Source organism: Theropithecus gelada, unplaced genomic scaffold (genome assembly GCF_003255815.1).
Source record: "Theropithecus gelada isolate Dixy unplaced genomic scaffold, Tgel_1.0 HiC_scaffold_15883, whole genome shotgun sequence".
NCBI lineage: Eukaryota > Metazoa > Chordata > Mammalia > Primates > Cercopithecidae > Theropithecus > Theropithecus gelada.
The window spans coordinates 3,061,274-3,079,617 of record NW_020257640.1 but is presented as its reverse complement, the minus strand read 5'-3'; the positions used below and the strand labels follow the sequence as shown (position 1 = coordinate 3,079,617).

The following is an 18,344-nucleotide window of genomic DNA, read 5'->3' as shown; positions in this document are numbered from 1 at the left end:
TGATCAATGCTAAGTGTGCTGCAAGCTGTGTTTAGTTTTCTATCTCCCCCTCCCTTCTTTCCTGATTAATTTTATGAGGTTTATAGGGACAATTTAAATAATGCATACGTCAAGGTGCATAATTTTTCATTTGTTCTTAGAAAAATGAAAGTCGTCCACTCACTCAGATCCAGTACATAGCCTGGCCTGACCATGGAGTCCCTGATGATTCGAGTGACTTTCTAGATTTTGTTTGTCATGTACGAAACAAGAGGGCTGGCAAGGAAGAACCTGTTGTTGTCCATTGCAGGTATTCTGTTTTCCATCTTTTATGAATGTATAGATGAACAGATAAGTCATTTTTAAAAGAGAGTACATATTTTGTCCTTATGTTGTTATTGTCACTGTAATAATTAGAACTCAAAGCTATGCTCTGAAGGTAGAAGGCAAAAGATATGTTCTAACATATGATTGGCAGTAACTTTATCATAAGACATAAAAATAATACTGATTGCACTGATTCTTAAATGCTCCTCCTTTTCATATTTTGACACCTCTGAAATTGGTCTTAACAATTTACAATAGATTTGATGAAATACAGTACTGTGGGCTGTCTTAGTGCATTTGTGCTATGTAACAAAATATTTAAGACTGGGTAATTTAAAAGGAACAGAAATGCATTTGTTATACTTCTGGAGGCTGGGAAGTTCAAGATCAGGGTACACACAGGTTCTCATGAGGGTCTGATGAGGGCTGCTCTCTGCTTCCATTACGATACTTTGTTGTGTCATTCTCTGGACGGGACGAATACTGTTTCCCCACATGCTAGAAGGGACAGAAGGGGTGAACCCGCTGTCTGAAGTCGTTTTATAAGGGCTCTAATCCCATCAGCCCTCATGACTTAATCACCTCCAAAGGGTCCCACCTTTTCTTTTTATTTTTGAGTTGGAGTCTCACACTGTCACACAGGCTGGAGTGCAATGGCATGATCACAGCTCACTGTAACCTCTGCCTCCCAGGCTCAAGTGATCCTCCTGCCTCAGCCCCCGCCCCCGCCCCCGCCCCCCAAGTAGCTGGAGGTACAGGTACACCACCAAACCTGGCTAATTTTTGTATTTTTTTGTAAAGGTGGGTTTTTGCCATGTTGCCCAGGCTGGGAGCTCCTGGGCTCAAGGGATCCACAGATCTACTTCAGCCTCCCAAAGTGCTGGGATTACAGGTGTGAGCCACCATGCCTCACCGGTTCCACCTTCTAATATTATCACATTGGTGATTAAGTTTTAACATAGGAATTTTATGGGACACATTCAGACAATGGCTTAGGCATTAGGTTATAGCCTAATATTTAGATTCCCTTCCTTCTTCCTTGCCTATGGCTTCTCTTAAGACATTCATTGAGTACTCCTACCTCTCTTGAAGTGACCCTACCAAAGGATATGCTACTTCTAAAAGCTTTTAAGTAAACAGCAGGCTACTCTTTCTTTCTTTGAGACCGAGGTCCCCTTCTGCCCTCAAAGGGCCAAATACAGTGACTCCAGGCTTTACTGCTACTGATCCAGAGATTAGGAGACAGTTGTTCCCTCCCTATTATGGCCACCTTTGTTAAGTGATTTATTCAGAGGATATATTGAGGTATCTCTTTATCCTTAAACTTTCCAACACATTTTAAGAGTAGAGTTTCAAATCATCAAAACAGATTATAGACCAAAATTTGGGAGGTAAAGTAACAAGAGTGGTGAAACACCATTTTATATCCCAAGTCCCTGATGACTACTACATTCATGTTCACAGATTAGAAGTTAAAAAGTTGTTCTTGGCTATCTCAATGGTAAAATTTAATTTAAATTTTATTTAAAATGAGACCGGGAGCGGTGGCCCACGCCTGGAATCCCAGCACTTTGGGGGCTGAGGCGGGCAGATCACCTGAGGTCAGGAGTTCGAGACCAGCCTGACAAACATGTTGAAACCCCATGTCTGCTAAAAATACAAAAAATATTAGCCAGGCATGGTTGCACACATCTATAATCCCAGCTACTCGAGAGGCTGAGGCAGGAGAATCACTTGAGCCCAGGAAGTAGAGGTTGCAGTGAGTGGAGGTCTCACTACTGCACTCCAGCCTAGGCGTGAGCGAGATTCTGTCTCAAAAAAAAAAAAAGATATATTTGAGTGTAAAATATTGTTGTCTTTTGTGCATTCATTGATGGCTTATTATTGTCATTCTATCATTTTGAATTTTAAAGAGGAGTTGCTCCAGTAAGCTTCTATTCCTTATTCAGATTTTAAAAACTGAAATTTAACTCCTTTAAAATAGTATTTTTCCAACTAATGTGGTAGATGGAAGGTACAGAACATTTAATTAATATTAAATGAGTAAGTGCATTTTTTTTTCTGTTTTCAAAATATTCTGTATTTGGCTTCCTACTTTTATAATATAAAATATTAAAATGATATTGTTCTTCTATATTATAATTCAGTTTTATGCACAAAAGCCACAAATAGTATAACAGAATAGTATCAGTAGGATCTTGCCTATATTTGTCTTTTTTAGTGCTGGAATCGGAAGAACTGGGGTTCTTATTACTATGGAAACAGCCATGTGTCTCATTGAATGCAATCAGCCAGTTTATCCACTAGATATTGTAAGAACAATGAGAGATCAACGAGCCATGATGATCCAAACACCTGTGAGTATTGCACTTCATGTACAAGTGTATATTCTTAACATGATGATTTTTGTTACCAATGTGTATTCTAAATCACATTTTTATCCTTTTTTATCTTTTCAATTCCTTGCCATGGTCAAATAAGCTCTAGCACAGGGGTAAGCAAACTACTGCCCAGTAGTCAAATCTGGCCTGTCACTTGTTTTTGTAAATAAAATTTTAGCGGAACACAGCCATGCTCATTTGTCTATGCCTACTTTGATATTATAGCTGCAGAGTTTAGAAGTTGCAACAGTACCGTAAGGCCTGCTATTTCTAAAATATTTAATATCTGACTTTTTACAGAAAAAGTTTTGCTAACATGCAAGTTGCCTGGCATATTAAATCTTGAGTGTTTAAACAGGCCCAGAGGAACTTGTTTTGTATTATTTAGTCAAGTGGAATGCTGAGAATGATAGTATCCCTGAACTGGAGAATCTTGATAGACCTGCTTTCTGTGAAATAGCTGTGGTGAAATTGTTTTTCTTTTTACATAAGAACTTACATTGTAGCGGCCGGGCGTGGTGGCTCACGCCTGTAATCCCAGCACTTTGGGAGGCCGAGGCGGGCGGATCATAAGGTCAGGAGATCGAGACCATCCTGGCTAACACGGTGAAACCCCCCCGTCTCTACTAAAAATACAAAAAAAATTAGCCGGGCGTGGTGGTGGGCAGCTGTAGTCCCAGCTACTTGGGAGGCTGAGGCAGGAGAATGGCATGAACCCGGGAGGCGGAGCTTGCAGTGAGCCAAGATCGCGCTACTGTACTCCAGCCTGGGCAACAGAACAAGACTCCCAAAAAAAAAAAAAAAAAAAAAAAAGAACTTACATTACCACAGCAAAAATTACAGAAATTAAGGTACTTTTTAGTGTATTCTACACTGAGTGTTAATTATGCTTTGGGAGCCAAAGGAGGAATCATGGAATTTTAGTGTTAAAATTATCTTTTGTACTGATTAAACCATTGTGAAATAATAGCATTGTTGGTGAAATAGGTTACTTGAAGGAAATTGACCTATGTGATCCAGTAAGTGCCTATAATTTTTTTGTTCTTGTTTTGTGAGGCAAGAGTCTCACTCTGTTGCCCAGGCTGGCATGCAGGGGTGTGATCATAACTCACTGCAGCCTCAGCCTCCCAAGCTTAACAATCCTCCCACCTCTGCTGGGACTACTGGCATAAGCCACCACAGTGGGCTGATTTTTTTATTTTTGGTAGAGAGGGGATCTTACTATGTTGCTTAGGCTGATCTTGAACTCCTGGGTTCAAGCTATCCTGCCACCTCAGTGTCCCAAAGTGTTGGGATTACAGGCATGAGTCACCATGCCCAGCCTGGTTTCTAATTACAGAAAATTTCAAACATAGGCAATATAATGAACATCATGTTTATACTCAGATCCCACATTTGCCATATTGTTTCATCTGTATAGCTGTTCACTTTCCCTGTATTTGAAGCAAATCTTAGATATATCATTTTGTTCATAGTATTTTAGTGTGTATCTCTAAAAGATAAGGATTGATTTTCCTTTTAAATAAAAACACAGTACCATTATCACGCTGAACTGTAATCAATTTCTTAATATTATCAAATTGCCAGTATTTAAATTTCTAGTTGTTTCCTAAAAACCGTCCTTTTAAATTTATAACAGCTTTATTAAAATACAATTCACATACCATAAAATTCAGCCGCTTAACGTGTACAATTCAGTGGGTTTTGTGTATTACAGAGGCTTGCAACCATCGCTACTATATAATTTTTTTTTTTAATTAATTTTTTTTTTTGGAGGTAGAGTTTCGCTCTTGTTGCCCAGGCTGGAGTGCAATGGCATGATCTCGGCTCAGTGCAACCTCCGCCTTCTGGGTTCAAGCAATTCTCCTGCCTCAGCCTCCCGAGTAGCTGGGATTACAGGCACCCGCCACCATGCCCAGCTAATTTTTGTATTTTAAGTAGAGACAGGGTGTCTCCATGTTGGCCAGGCTGGTCTTGAACTCCTGACCTCAGGTGATCCACACACCTTGGCCTCCCAAAGTGCTGGGATTACAGGCATGAGCCACCATGCCCAGCTATATAATTTTTAAAACATCTTCATACCCACCCAAAAAAAATCCAAGCTCATTAACAATTATTCCCATTTCCTCTCATACCCTCTCTAACCTCCCCCAACCCCCAACCTCCAACCTAGGCAATCACCAGTCTACTTTCTTTCTCCATAGATTTGCCTATTCTGGACCTTTTATATAAATGAGATCATACAGTTTGGTCTTTTCTAACTGGCTTCTTTTAAGTAGCATATTTAAAAGTTTATCTGTACTGCAGTATGTATCATTACCTCGTTCCTTTTTATTGTTCAATAATATTTCATTATAAGGATTTTTACCACATTTTGTTCATCCGTTAATCTGTTGATGGACATTTACTTGGTTTGTATCCACTTTTTGGCTATTATGAGTTATGCTGCCATGAATTTTTATGTGAACATACGTTTTCATTTATCTTGGGTATACCCAGGAGTGGAATTGCCAGGTCATGTTTTCATTCTGATTAACCTTTTGAGGAACTGCCAGATGTTTCCAAATTTTCTGTACCATTTTGCAGTTCCTCCAGCAGTGTATGAGGATTTTGTTTTCTTCACATCATTGTCAACACATGTTACTCTCTATCCTGCCGGGTATGAAGTAGTATCTCATTGTGAATTTGTTTTGCATTTCCCTGATAACTAATTGTATTAGTCTGTTTTCACACTGCTATAATAAACACCTGAGACTGGGTAATTTATAAAGAAAAGAGGCTTAATTGACTCAGTGCCCCCAGGCTGTACAGGAAGCGTGACTGGAAGGCCTCAGGAAACTTACAATCACGGTGGAAGGCAAAGGGGAAGCAAGCATATCTTCACATGGCCCGCAGGAGAGAGACAGAAAGAAGCAGGAGGTGCTGCCTACTTTCAAACAACCAGGTCTTGTAGAGAACTCTGTCACGAGAACAGAAAGGAGGAGGTCTGCCCCCATTATTCAGTCATCTCCCACAAGGCGTTTCCTCCAACACTGGGAATTACTATTTGACATGAGATTTGGGTGAGGGCACACAGCTAGCTAAACCATATCACTAATGATGTTAAGCATCTTTTCATGTGATAATTAGCTATTTTTTTGTATATATTTTTTGGAGAACTGTTCAAATCTTTTGCCTATTTTTGAATTTGGCTGTCATTTTATTGTCGAGTTGTAAGGTTTTTTTTATATTTTCTGGATAAAAGCTTCTGATCAGATCTGTGGTTTGCAAATATTTGCTTCCATTTTCTTTTTTTGTTTTCTTGATTATAATAGTTGATGCACAGAAGTTTTGAATTTGATGAAGTCTGGTTTATCTGTTTTTCCTTTATCGCTTGTGCTTTTGGTATCATAGATGAGAAATTATTACCTAACCCATCAATGAGTCTACAAGTTTTATAGTTTTAGCTCTCGCATTTAAGACTGATCCATTTTGAGTTAATTATTGTGTGTGGTTTGAGGTAGGGTTCCAACTTAACTGTTGCATGTGGTTACCCACTTGTCCCAGCACCATTTGTTAAAATGACTGTTCTTTCCTGTTGAATTATCTCAGGGCTCTTCTCAAAAATCAGTTGACCACAAATGTAAGGGCTTATTTCTAGACTTTTAATTCTATTCCATTGATCTGTATCTCTGTTCCTATGCTAGTACTACACTGTCATCATTAGTGTAGCTTTGTTGTAAAATTTAAAATCAAGAAATGTAAATCCGTAACTCTTTCATTTTCCAGCTTGATTTAGCCATTCTGTGTCCCTTGCATTTTCATATGAATTTTGAATAAGTTTATTCTTTCCGGAAAAACAAACAAAAAAAGACGGCAGCCAGAATGTTCACAGGGATTGGGTTGAATCTCTAGATCAAATTGGGAAGTATTGTTCTAATAGTGATATTACATCTTGCAAAGCATGAACACAGGATGGTCTTTCTGTTTAGTTAGGTATTCTTTAATTTTAATTGTAGTTTTCAGCATGCAAGTCTTGCATTTATTTAAACTTATTTCTCAGTATTTTAGTATGTTTTGGTGCTATTGTAAATAGAATTGTTTACTTTTTTAACCAATAGTTTTGTGTGTGAGAGAGTGAATTTCTTAAGATTTTGTATTGACAGGATCATGTCATCATGTCATTTGCAAATAGAGATAAATTACTTCTTTCCAGTCTAGATGCCTCTTTCCTTTTTCTTTGTCTTTCTTTTATAAATATTCTGGATAGGCCGGGCGCGGTGGCTCAAGCCTGTAATCCCAGCACTTTGGGAGGCTGAGGCGGGTGGATCACGAGATCAGGAGATCGAGACTATCCTGGCTAACATGGTGAAACCCCGTCTCTACTAAAAATACAAAAAACTAGCTGGGCGTGGTGGCGGGCGCCTGTAGTCTCAGCTACTTGGGAGGCTGAGGCGGGAGAATGGCGTGAACCCGGGAGGCGGAGCTTGCAGTGAGCCGAGATCACGCCACTGCACTCCAGCCTGGGAGCACAGCGAGACTCCGTCTCAAAAATAATAATAATAATAATAATAATAAATATCCTGGATAGAACCTCCAGTACAATGTTGAATAGAAGTGATGAGACCAAAACACTTGTCTTCTTCCTAATCTTAGAGGGAAAGTTTTTAGATTTTCACTAATTATCATATTAGCCATGGATTGTTTATAAATGCCCTTTATCAAGTTGAAGAAGATCCCTTTGTTACTTGTTCATTGAATGTTTTCATCCTGAAAGTGTGTTCAGTTTTGTTAAGTGCTTTTCCTGCATCTGAGATATCATGTGGTTTTTGGTCTTTTATTCTATTAAGGTGGTATATTACATTGATTTTTAGATGTTAAGTTGACCTTGCGTTCCTGAGATAAATCTCACTTGGACATAGTATGTAATGCTTTTTATGTATTGCTTGATTTGGTTTGCTTGCATTTTCTTGATATCTTATATCTATATTCTTACATAATAGGATTTTTTAAAAGATTTTAATTATGGCAAAATACACATAAAATTTACCAGCTCAACCATTTTTAAATATACAGTTTAGTCGTGTTAATTATACTTACGTTTTTTTGCAACCAATTTGCAATTTCTTGCAAAACCAAAACTGTACCCATTAAAAAACTCCCATTTTTCTCCTCCCCTCAGCCCTTGGTAACCACCATCCTACTTTCTGTTTCTTTGAGTTTGACTACTCTAGATACTTTATGTAAGTAAATTCATGTATTTGTCTTTTTCTTATTGACTTATTTCACTTAGATTAATGACCTCAAGATTCATCCAAGTTGTAGCATAAGTCAGAATTTCTTTCCTTTCTAAGAGTGAACATACCACATTTTCTTTATTCATTTATCTATCTATCAGTGGACAGGGTTGCTTTTGCCTTTTGCCTTTTGTGAATAATGCTGCTAAGAATATGGACGTATAAAGATCTCTTTGAGGCCCTGCTTTCATTTCTTTCAGGTATACACCTAGAAGAGGAATTTCTGGATCATAGAACACATGGGCTTTTGGTTTTGTTTTTATAATTTGTTTAAAATCAGAATTCAGATATAGTCTACACATTTTGATTGGTTTATATGTCTCTTAAATCTCTTTTAATTGAAAACTTCCTCCTTCATATCTTGTCTTTTTTTTTTTTTTTTTTTTTGGTAATTTATTTGATAAACGAATCAGGTTATTTGAAATGTATTTCCAACGGCGTGAATTTTGCCAGTTTACATCCTCAAGGTGGTGTTCTCTGTGTTTCCTAAAAGTGGTACATGTATGGCTTAAGCATCTTAGGTCATATATTCTTTCTTCAGAAGCACATAATGTCTGATTGTCTTTCTTTTTGTGAAGTTAGCACCCTTGAGCAACCAATCCCTGCATTCATTAATTCTTTAGATTTGCAAAATAATGATATTCTAATTCTATCATTCTGTCTGTATTAGCTGGACTACTTCTTTAAAGAGAAACTTCATATTTACTATTCGGTTAGCAAGTAGTATAGCATGTGTAGGGAAGGCAAGAAAAACATTTGATTCTTTCCCTTTATCTACAAGCTTTCAATATAATGAATCATTTACTAGCTTCCTCCAAGGGTGATGACTTAACTTTTGTTTGGGTATTATTTTGAAATCAAGGATTTAAACATAGTTGATGTGTTTCAACCCATTGTAGTTTTTTTGTTTTTGGTTTTTGGGTTTTTTTTGAGACGAGTTCGCTCTTGGTGCCCAGGCTGGAGTGTAATCCATCTTGGCTCACTGCAACCTCTGCCTCCCAGGTTCAAGCAATTCTCCTACCTTAGCCTCCCGAGTAGCTGGGATTGCAGGCACCCACAACCAGGCCCAGCTAATTTTGTTTTTAGTAAAGATGGGGTTTCTCCATGTTGGTCAGGCTGATCTTGAACTCTTGACCTCAGGTGATCCGTCCACCTCGACCTCCCAAAGTGCTGGGATTATCGGGGTGAGCCACCGTGCCTGGCCTATAGTTATTTTTCTTAATGATACCCAAATTGTCCTATTTTTGGCCGGTGGGAACCTGTTCAGCTTGGCTTCTGAGTCCTTTTGTCAAGACCCTGGTAACTTTGATAGCTTTGTTACTATCAGAAAATATGTCCAGGCCCAGCTTGTACACCTTGTGCCCCTGATTTAGAATCAGTAGTTTCTCCAAGAAGCGTGGTTCTGTGTATTGAGAAACTATTTTAGGCACCAACCTAAGGGCACTAAGGACTTTTATTTGCTTGGGTTAATTTTTGTCTCTCAAAATGTTAAATTGCACAACCAGGAAAATACATTTATCATAGGTTAATGCTTATGCTTCCAATACAAATTCAGGACCACAGTGTTTTTACTTAGCTTCTTTTACATCTTTAACAAGAATACTGGTTCTCTACAATATTAGCAGTGAAAGAGTTAGAATATCACAAGTACTCCACATTACACAACTGTTTCAAAATAACAACACTACCACTATGAACAGCATGGCTAATAAAAAGAGTTTTCCTTTTTTTCACAGCACTTTTTGCCCTTTGAGTATATTCTCCCACAGATATTCAGTCAAATTTTACTGAGGTGTTTATTTGTTTGTTTGTTTGCAGTATTTTTGAGACAAGAGTCTTGCTCTCTTGCCAGGCTGGTATGCAGTAGTGTGATCACCACTCATCGCATCCTCAACCTCCTTCGCTCAAATGTTCCTCCCGTCTCCACCTCCCAAGTATCTTAGGACTACAGGCACATGCCACAGCATCCATTTAATTTTTTTTTTCTTTTTTTTGTAGACACAGGGTCTTGCCATGTTGCCCATGCTGGTCTTGAATTCCTGACCACAAGTGATGCTCCCACCTTGGCCTACAGAAGTGCTTTTATTACAGGCACAAGCCACCATGGTCAGTCAAAGTACTATTTTAAAGTCCCTTCAGGGCCGGGTGCGGTGGCTCACACCTGTAATCCCAGCACTTTGGGAGGCCAACGCAGGTGGGGATCACCTGAGATCAGGAGTTCAAGACCAGCCTGGCCAACATGGTGAAACCCTATCTCTACAAAAGTATAAAAATTAGCCGGGCATGGTGGCAGGTGCCTGTAATCTCAGCTACTCCGGAGGCTGAGGCGGGAGAATCTCTTGAACCTGGGAGGCAGAGGTTGCAGTAAGTCGAGATTGTGCCATTGCACTCTAGCCTGGGTGACAGAGTGAGACTCCGTCTCAAAAGAAAATGCCCCTTCAAATAGCTCTCCTCTATATGGTTGTCATCAACTAGATACGCACATTGATGAGTTTCGTGATATTGTCAATTCTTAGGGATTTAAAAATTTTTTAATTATATGCTATATTTACATTATTCCAAAGTATAAATCTAAAAAGAAGGAAGGTATATTTAATGAAGGCTAGTCTCTGTACCTCTCCTGCTCCCTTTTCCCTCCATCCCTTTATAAGAAACTATTTTTAAAATAATTTATTCTTCCATTGCTTTTTTTTTCTTGACATGTACCGACATAGATATTTGTATTTTCCTCCCTTTCTTTTATGAAGGTAATATATTACATGTACTTTACCTACCTTGCTTTTCTTTACTTAATAAAATAACCTACTCTATAGTTTGTAGACTTTTATACCTTTTCTTCCCAACTAGCTAGTATTCCACTGTGAGAATGTACAGTAGTCACCTGGTCCCTGTTGATGGCAATTAAATTGTTTCCACCTTTTGTGTTATAAATAGGCAATGAATAGCCTCGCTTGTGAATATGTGTTTTCAGTTTCTTTTTCTGGTTAATTTTTTGGATAGATTCTTAGAAGTGGGATTGCTGGGTTAAGAGGTAAATTCGGTTAATTTTGTTATGTGCTGCCAAATTCCCCTTTATAGAGGCTGCAGTATTTTAACATTCCTACCAACAACATATAAGTGAGTTTTGCCAATAAAATATAGTGCCAAACTTTATTTTTTAACCAGTCTAGACTGTTAGTGAAAAATGGTATCTTTATGCAGTTTTGTTTTTTTTTTTTTAAGTAAGCAAGCCAAGTGAGATGTTTGTCTTTTTGGGGGGAAGAGGGCAGTTTTCTGACTTTTCTGATCAATTCTGTTTTTTATATTTTATTTTTCAGAGTCAATACAGATTTGTATGTGAAGCTATTTTGAAAGTTTATGAAGAAGGCTTTGTTAAACCCTTAACAACATCATCAAATAAATAAGAAAGCAGAAAAATCTGGGATATGTGTTGGAAAACTACTTTCCCTTATGTTCACTGTGCCATAATGCTGCTCGCAGGAAATGGCATTTTACAAAAAAAAAAATGAAGAACTCAAAAAAACTTTGAAAACTTCAGCACTGTTGCACTTTATGTTTAAAAAATGTCACTCTTTCAAAATCTATAACTCATGTATTTGAAGACTGTTTCATGCTTTGCTCCGAACAAATAGTAAATAACTGAGTATGTTCAGGGTAATTTATGAAATTTTGTAGTGGTGCCATGCAATCCCCTTTTGGTAGAATTGCCACAAACAAGGCTCAAAATTCTCATCATCTCTGTTATACACCTGTATCATGAAAGCAAAAAGAAGTAAACATCAGGAGTCAGCTCTGGTCTTTTGCAGTGGTTTGCGTACTTACTATACTGATTACCAGATTTTATTTTTAAAATTTTAGCAATATCATTCTTAATATTAGCCAATACACTGCCTATGGATGCAGCACGTTTCTCCCTGCACACCCCTGTAGAGACCTGCCTGCTGCTCAGAAGAAGAAAGGTGGAATTTGCTGTTCCCAGGAAATGCTGCACATGTCCATTTACCAGCATCTTATAGAAAATATAAATATGAATCTACAAATTCTCTTGGATTTAATAATGTAACTTATATTTATCATAAGGTTGGCTTATTCCAAATCATGTGATTTCACATACTTGATGTAAAAGAATGCATGCATTGTGTCTTAACCCCTTAAGTGCCTTGAGACGTCCTTGTATGTCTAACGAAAAGGCACTCATTTGACCCCACTAGGAGGTATATATGTATATTGTACATTCTTATATTTTTATGCATTTTGAATAAGTTCACATTTTAAAAAACAGCTATATTGAGTGTTATACAGTCAAAGAAGGGTAAGGAAGTCCTGTTTCTTACTCAGTACTTGTGATTTGCTGTAAGAAGCAAAGATAATTTGTGTTCTACTGAGTGCGCATTGCTGCTATGGAATTGTTCAAAATCTGCACATTCCTTTACTTGAGGGACTGAGAGGTTACAGTTTAGCAGCTCAACTTTAAAAGATGCTTTATGCTTCAAATTTCATATTTATTTCATCCCTAACTTTAGGAAGACATCTAACATGCACATTAATGTTAAACATATTGATACTCTAAGCTAAAGTTAGAGCAAATAATTGTGATTTATTCATATCCATAACTAAAATATTATTCTTTAGCACTTATTTCAGTTAATATCAAGCTTTGTTCACATTGATAAATTGATTGGGATTCTTCAAAGAATGAAACATTGACTTATTTCTTAAGTGTAAATCACTCAATAACTAAAATGAGAGTTTTCTTGGTTTTTTTGTGTACAATTAAATTATTCCATTTTATGTATACTTATTAAGTTATAAGCATGTTAGTAAGGAGACTTTTGACTGTCCAGCCTAATGGAGGATCTGATTCCCATTAAGGATGTGGGAATTCCCATATTTTCCTCTTCAGGTTTTTTTAAGTCTACAGAGAGATAGAACTTTAACATTGCCCAGTTTGATACAAGTGAAAATTTGCTCACCTATTCAAATGTTATTTTACACAATTATGTGGATTGCGGTTTTAAAAGATTCATTTCCTAGCAGTTTCTGAATATTTCTGTAAGATCTTGATAAAGTTTAGAGTCAAATGGTAGATATTTTGGGAAGCCATTTAGTATGAGGAGAAAAGTACACATTTTAAATCTTTGGTAGAGTCTAAATGATGTCATTTCAAACATTCAAAACTCATAATAGTAAATTTCAGGAAATTAAGCTCCTAAACATTAATAGCCAAGATACCAAATAAATTATAATATTAAAATATTTAAGTTTATTTAAAGAGAGAAGTAAACATAACCTTAAGTCGAAGAGAAATTCTCATCTATTTCCTGACTTCACAGTCAAAACAATATAAGATAGTAATTTATAATCTATTTGATCATTCTGTTCTATAGACAGACAAATATAATGTAGGCTGCTATATGGCATGATAAATTAAAAACTGCGAAAGTAAAATTATGTTGGGGTCTACATATTAAATAACTGTTTTGGCAGTTTTTCACCTTAATTTTAAAATAAAATTTGTTCTATCTGTATGGACAGAATATGACAACCATAGACCAAAAGATACCGTTGTATAGATGTAAAGAGACAAAAGTCATGGTTGACATGTTCTTTAATTTAGGGCCTTGTTTATACTTGTGAGTTTAATAATTTCTTGGCAATGAGCACTGCTGCCTTTTTGAATCTTCAATGCCTGTCTTTAAATGCCAATCATTAGAAGTTTAGAATTACATTTAAATTTCTCACGTATGAATTTTTCATCTGGGAACTACCCACTGTCATTATTTTTATGTGCAGAAAAGATCCTTTTTTAAAACCATATTTATTGGGATCTTATTTAAATTTAAACTATCCTTTACAACTTCTTAAAATGAATATGCTAATAGATAAGACTTTATCCATTACATCTAAGAATGTTTTAACCTGTATATCAATCTAAATAGGTTTCTAGAAATAATCCTAGCTTTCACACACCATGTAGTTCTAGACTCCATCCATATCAGTGTAACATTGTGTGATAAAATGCCAAATTTCTTGTATCTAAGCTACCCTCCCACTCTTCCAGCCACCCCTACCTCCCACCTTGACACCCTTAAGAAAGCAGCGCTGACTTTTATTCTGACAAGTGGAAATCAATAGTGGTTAATCAAGTGGATTTTGTAAATGCTAAGAAGTGTTTGTGAAAACCTTCCCTTTCTGAGTTAGGATCGTTTTTTCATGTTCATTTCAGGTGTTTTATTGAGCATCTGATTTGTGTCAGCGCCATGTAAATACGATTAGGAGTATTTGGAATAGACTTTACATTCACCAGAAGATTGAGAGTATTTGTTAAACCAATGCATCCATTCAAAATAGAGGCAGGGTGAACAGCCTAAGAAATGATTTCCTTTCTACAGTCTGCTAGGAGAAAGAGGTGATAGGGGAATGGTTGATTATTTTAATCAAGAGTAAAGGGAACATTTATTATATGAAATCTGACTTCAGTTGTGCAAAGGTATGTTAAGACATTAAGACAATTGCTGGAAGGTTTCAAATATGTGTACACAACACATAGAGATACTTTTATGTGTTTATTTATATGTATATTTCACAAAGGCTAATGCCCACAGAGGAAAATTAGTATTTTAACTTATAGGTTATCATCTGCTGGCAGGGTCTGATCAGGTCTAGAGGATTTAAGCAAAAGTCTCCTGTCTTCTATCTCCACTAGAAGTACTGCAGCTTGAGAGCTGAAAGGAACTCGAAAAATGTTATCCAGTCTTCACTTACCCCATTTTTATCGGCATTAGGAAACAGAGTCCAGCAATGATTATTGATTTAGCAGTCTGGTCTTACATGATCTGCTTTCTAATTATCTAGTAGTCCTATATTATACTGGAACTTCAATAAATTATAACCTATGTGAATATCATAAATTCTTGTGAATTTTTGTCTATTTCCACTAGAGAAGCATACTCAGCCAGTGTTTTCACTTAATAACTATGATGACCTTAAAAGATGTCACTTAAGTTAGAAAATAAGCAGGTTTCAGAAGTGATTCTAATTAAGACCCCCACTCAGTTTGCTAGTCATGCCTGCCTGACAGAACATAAGCTTTTGTAAAGTATTTAGACTGATACACATGCAGTATGAAAACATTATAGACTGCAATTAGAAGACTAATTTTTTAAAAGCACTCAAAATGTAGAACTAAGATTTAGAATATATGTCCATTTATAATGAAATAATTTATGTTCATAATGTGAACATGTAAGAGAAGTAAATAAAGCATTACTTGTTTTATAATCTTATAAGGAAGAGAGAAGGAAACAGTTTATAACAATGTGCTATTTAATATCTGTATTTTGAACATTTAAAATACTCTGATGGTAAGGTTGCCAAAGTAATTTTCAATTCATAAAAGTTGTTTATACCACAATAATGTGGGATATGTTTACAGGCTCTTATTTCGTGGTAGTTACTTTATAGTTCAGATGAATTTGCATTTCAGTCACTTATAGTAAATACAGTATAGTAAATATTTGTTGGACTAAACATCTCAATAATAGGACACAGATAAATTATGCAACAGCCTGCTTTTATGAAAGCTGGTGCATTATGTAAGCTGCCACAGTTAATACTTTGTATTAACATTGCTTACTTCCCCATTTGCTTCACCTATCTTGACTACGGTTGCTGGAACCATTCTTTTTGTGGTGCTTCCTCCAAGTGAAATAACTGTTATTAAAACCTACTGGATTAATTTTATCAAATACCAGACTTACTGATCTGTTGGCAGAGATTTATTGGTGTCTCACTGTGATCACAATACAAGTTGTAGCAACCATTTTATAAAACTCTTAGAGAATTATGTAGATAAAATGGAAATTACATAATCCTAAAACATTTTTGAGGGCTAATTGATAATTTCAGCAATTTTATCAAGAACCCAATAAATTAATCCCTAATTTGTATGTTTTTTTGTTCAACTTACCATGTCTACAACCATTATCAACACTATTTTATTACATATAGACTTAACTGATTCTCAGCAATTACTACAGTGTGTCTTACAGCGTTATAAAAAACAAACAGCAATCTCTGTGTCTGCCAGAAATTAGACTTTTTTTTACAGTCCTGATTAATTTGTTGTGAGTAGACATCACATAATTACTTCTGTTTGCATATAAATTTGCTGCTATTTATGTTTTTCTACTGTAGTATGCTATTGATTTCTGAAGTTGTAATCATTATAATTTTTATTTTAGTAATCCAAGCTAAATGGGCAACCAGAAGTAATATCTGCTAGGGTGCAATCCATCAGCATTAGTTCAGTGCATACATAAGTAAACCAGTTTAAAAAATTTTTACAAAGCAAAAGGTAGTAGCAATATTGCTAGTTAAAGACTACCATTTTAGGGAAAAGTTCAAAGGTTTAACTTCCTGAAACCTTTTAAAATCTTCAGTGCAAGAATGAAAATGTTTGAAAGCCTTGTTAAGCTCATAAAAGTTTCAGTTAAACACTGTAGAGTTTCCTACCTTTGTTGTGTAAAGGATATAGAAAATATTTTTCTATGGACAGAAGGTTGAAACTTAACTTCTTTAATTTCATTGTTTAAAGGAGATAAAATGATATTTGTATGTCTTTCATGCTGTAAAGAAAATGAATGTATCTTTCAAATGTCATTAGAATTATGGCTTGATTCTAAGGATACTCTATTTGTTTAAAAAAGTCTGCAAGGGATTGAAAAGAAAGGGAAGAGTATTACACTTCATTGTACAAAATGTAATTTTAGAAGAAAAACTAATTTTCATTATAAACAAGAGCAATCATTATTGAAGCATATTTCAAATATAATGTACATTCTTTTTCATTTTGCTCTGCCTCTAGAATAGAAACTTTTCAGAAAATTTGCACATACTGTTTTTAAGTGTAAAATAATTCTAGAGTTTTGGAGTGTGGAAGGGTGTTTGTGTGTGAAGGTAATAAATGTGTTGTGCATGTGTTTACCATGGAGAACGTTTCCAGGCTTTGTCAAATGAGGACATTGTTGTGAGGATGTGACTTTTGTGAAGCCAGAAAACGGTGCCTAAGATTCATTACAGTGAGTGTGTGCAGCGGCCCCTGACCCAATCAGTGGTTTTTGCCTTTTTATTCCCAATGTCATGGACAGTTAAGACCACTTGGCCCAACTCTGAATTGTAGCAGTGGTGTCTTATATGCTTAAGAGTTTATATTAATTCAGCTGAACAAAAACTGCATTTTAAACTACCTTTGTAGGTATGATTAATATGTGCAACAGTTTCTTTAAAAGGTAGTATTTATCACTCATTAAACTTGACTCAGTGAGGACTCATTATTTTTATTTCTCTTTCCCCCTCTCCAACTTTTTAACAATCACTAATTTAACACTTTGTGAAGTAAGGACTCAAGTACAAAGTGATCTCTTTCATGAACTTTGCTATAGCTGTTGAAAGGATTGGTGTCAGGCTCTCTCAACCCTGGGAGTTACCAAAATTTAGCAATTATTACTTGTGGTAAGCTTAAATGCCACATTGCTAAGTAAAATTGTTACCAGGAATTCATCAAGGAGGAGGAGATAAACCTGCTCACACCCTTAGACCCAAATAGGTGCTGCTGGTTCATGCTTTCTCCACAAATCGGCAGTTAGGTACTTCCCCACTATAGTCACAGTTGAGCCCATTTTAACATATATTCAAAGAAGCTTTTTAGTTTCTACTCCTGAATTGTAGTGTTCCAGTTATTTGCCTTCCTGGGTAAGAAAGTTTTAATCCAAGCCTGGGATTCTCTGGCACCTGTCTTTTCCAGTCCTTCAATGAGTTGGCAAGACTAGAGTAGGTCAAATTTCAATGCTCAATTTGATTTTTTGAATTTTAAATAGCACTTTATTTCATGCTGACCACCAACTTAATTTATACATTTTAAAATAAAATTATCCTAGAAGTTTTGTAAATACGGGAAAATTTTAATTAGTATTGGAGGTCATTAGATTGGACGCAAGTTTAAATATAATGATCTCTTCATAGCTTATTTGATGTTTAAGAGGCAACTTGTGTGATCTTAGCTTTGCAAGTTTTCTGTAATTTATGTAGCACAATAAAGGATACCTAGTTGAGTGTGTTATTGGACTCTGAGTTCTCAGCTAGTTTCATCTAAGCTTGGTTTATTATCATTTCTGCTTTGGATTTTTTTGTGCATCACATGAATACTTGGAAATCCATTTGTTTTCAGTGTAGTACCTAGGGTGAAGCAGATGCTGCACAAGTAAGTTTAAGGGAATAAAAGTCCCGACACTTACATACATGTTGAGGGGCACGATTTAAGAGACTGAAACAGTTTACATTAAACTGTTTTTATTTTCTGCCAGTAGACTCTATCTGCTTA

At 36.1% G+C, this 18,344-nt stretch overlaps 1 protein-coding gene across 2 annotated transcripts in view; it reads left to right on the top strand.

Annotated features, from left to right (window-relative positions):
- The window catches only part of LOC112617128 (tyrosine-protein phosphatase non-receptor type 4), a 223,098-nt gene extending 211,338 nt beyond the window's left edge, over positions 1–11,760 (top strand). Inside the window, exons 26-28 of one of the 2 annotated variants that reach the window (XM_025373857.1) lie at positions 141–289; positions 2,528–2,663; positions 11,281–11,760. In XM_025373857.1, the coding sequence (XP_025229642.1) occupies positions 141–289; positions 2,528–2,663; positions 11,281–11,367 (372 nt within the window). In that variant the 3' untranslated portion in view covers positions 11,368–11,760. The remainder of the gene's footprint in view (positions 1–140; positions 290–2,527; positions 2,664–11,280) is intronic. The other variant, XM_025373856.1, reaches the window with a different exon arrangement.
- The last annotated feature ends 6,584 nt before the right edge of the window (positions 11,761–18,344 follow it).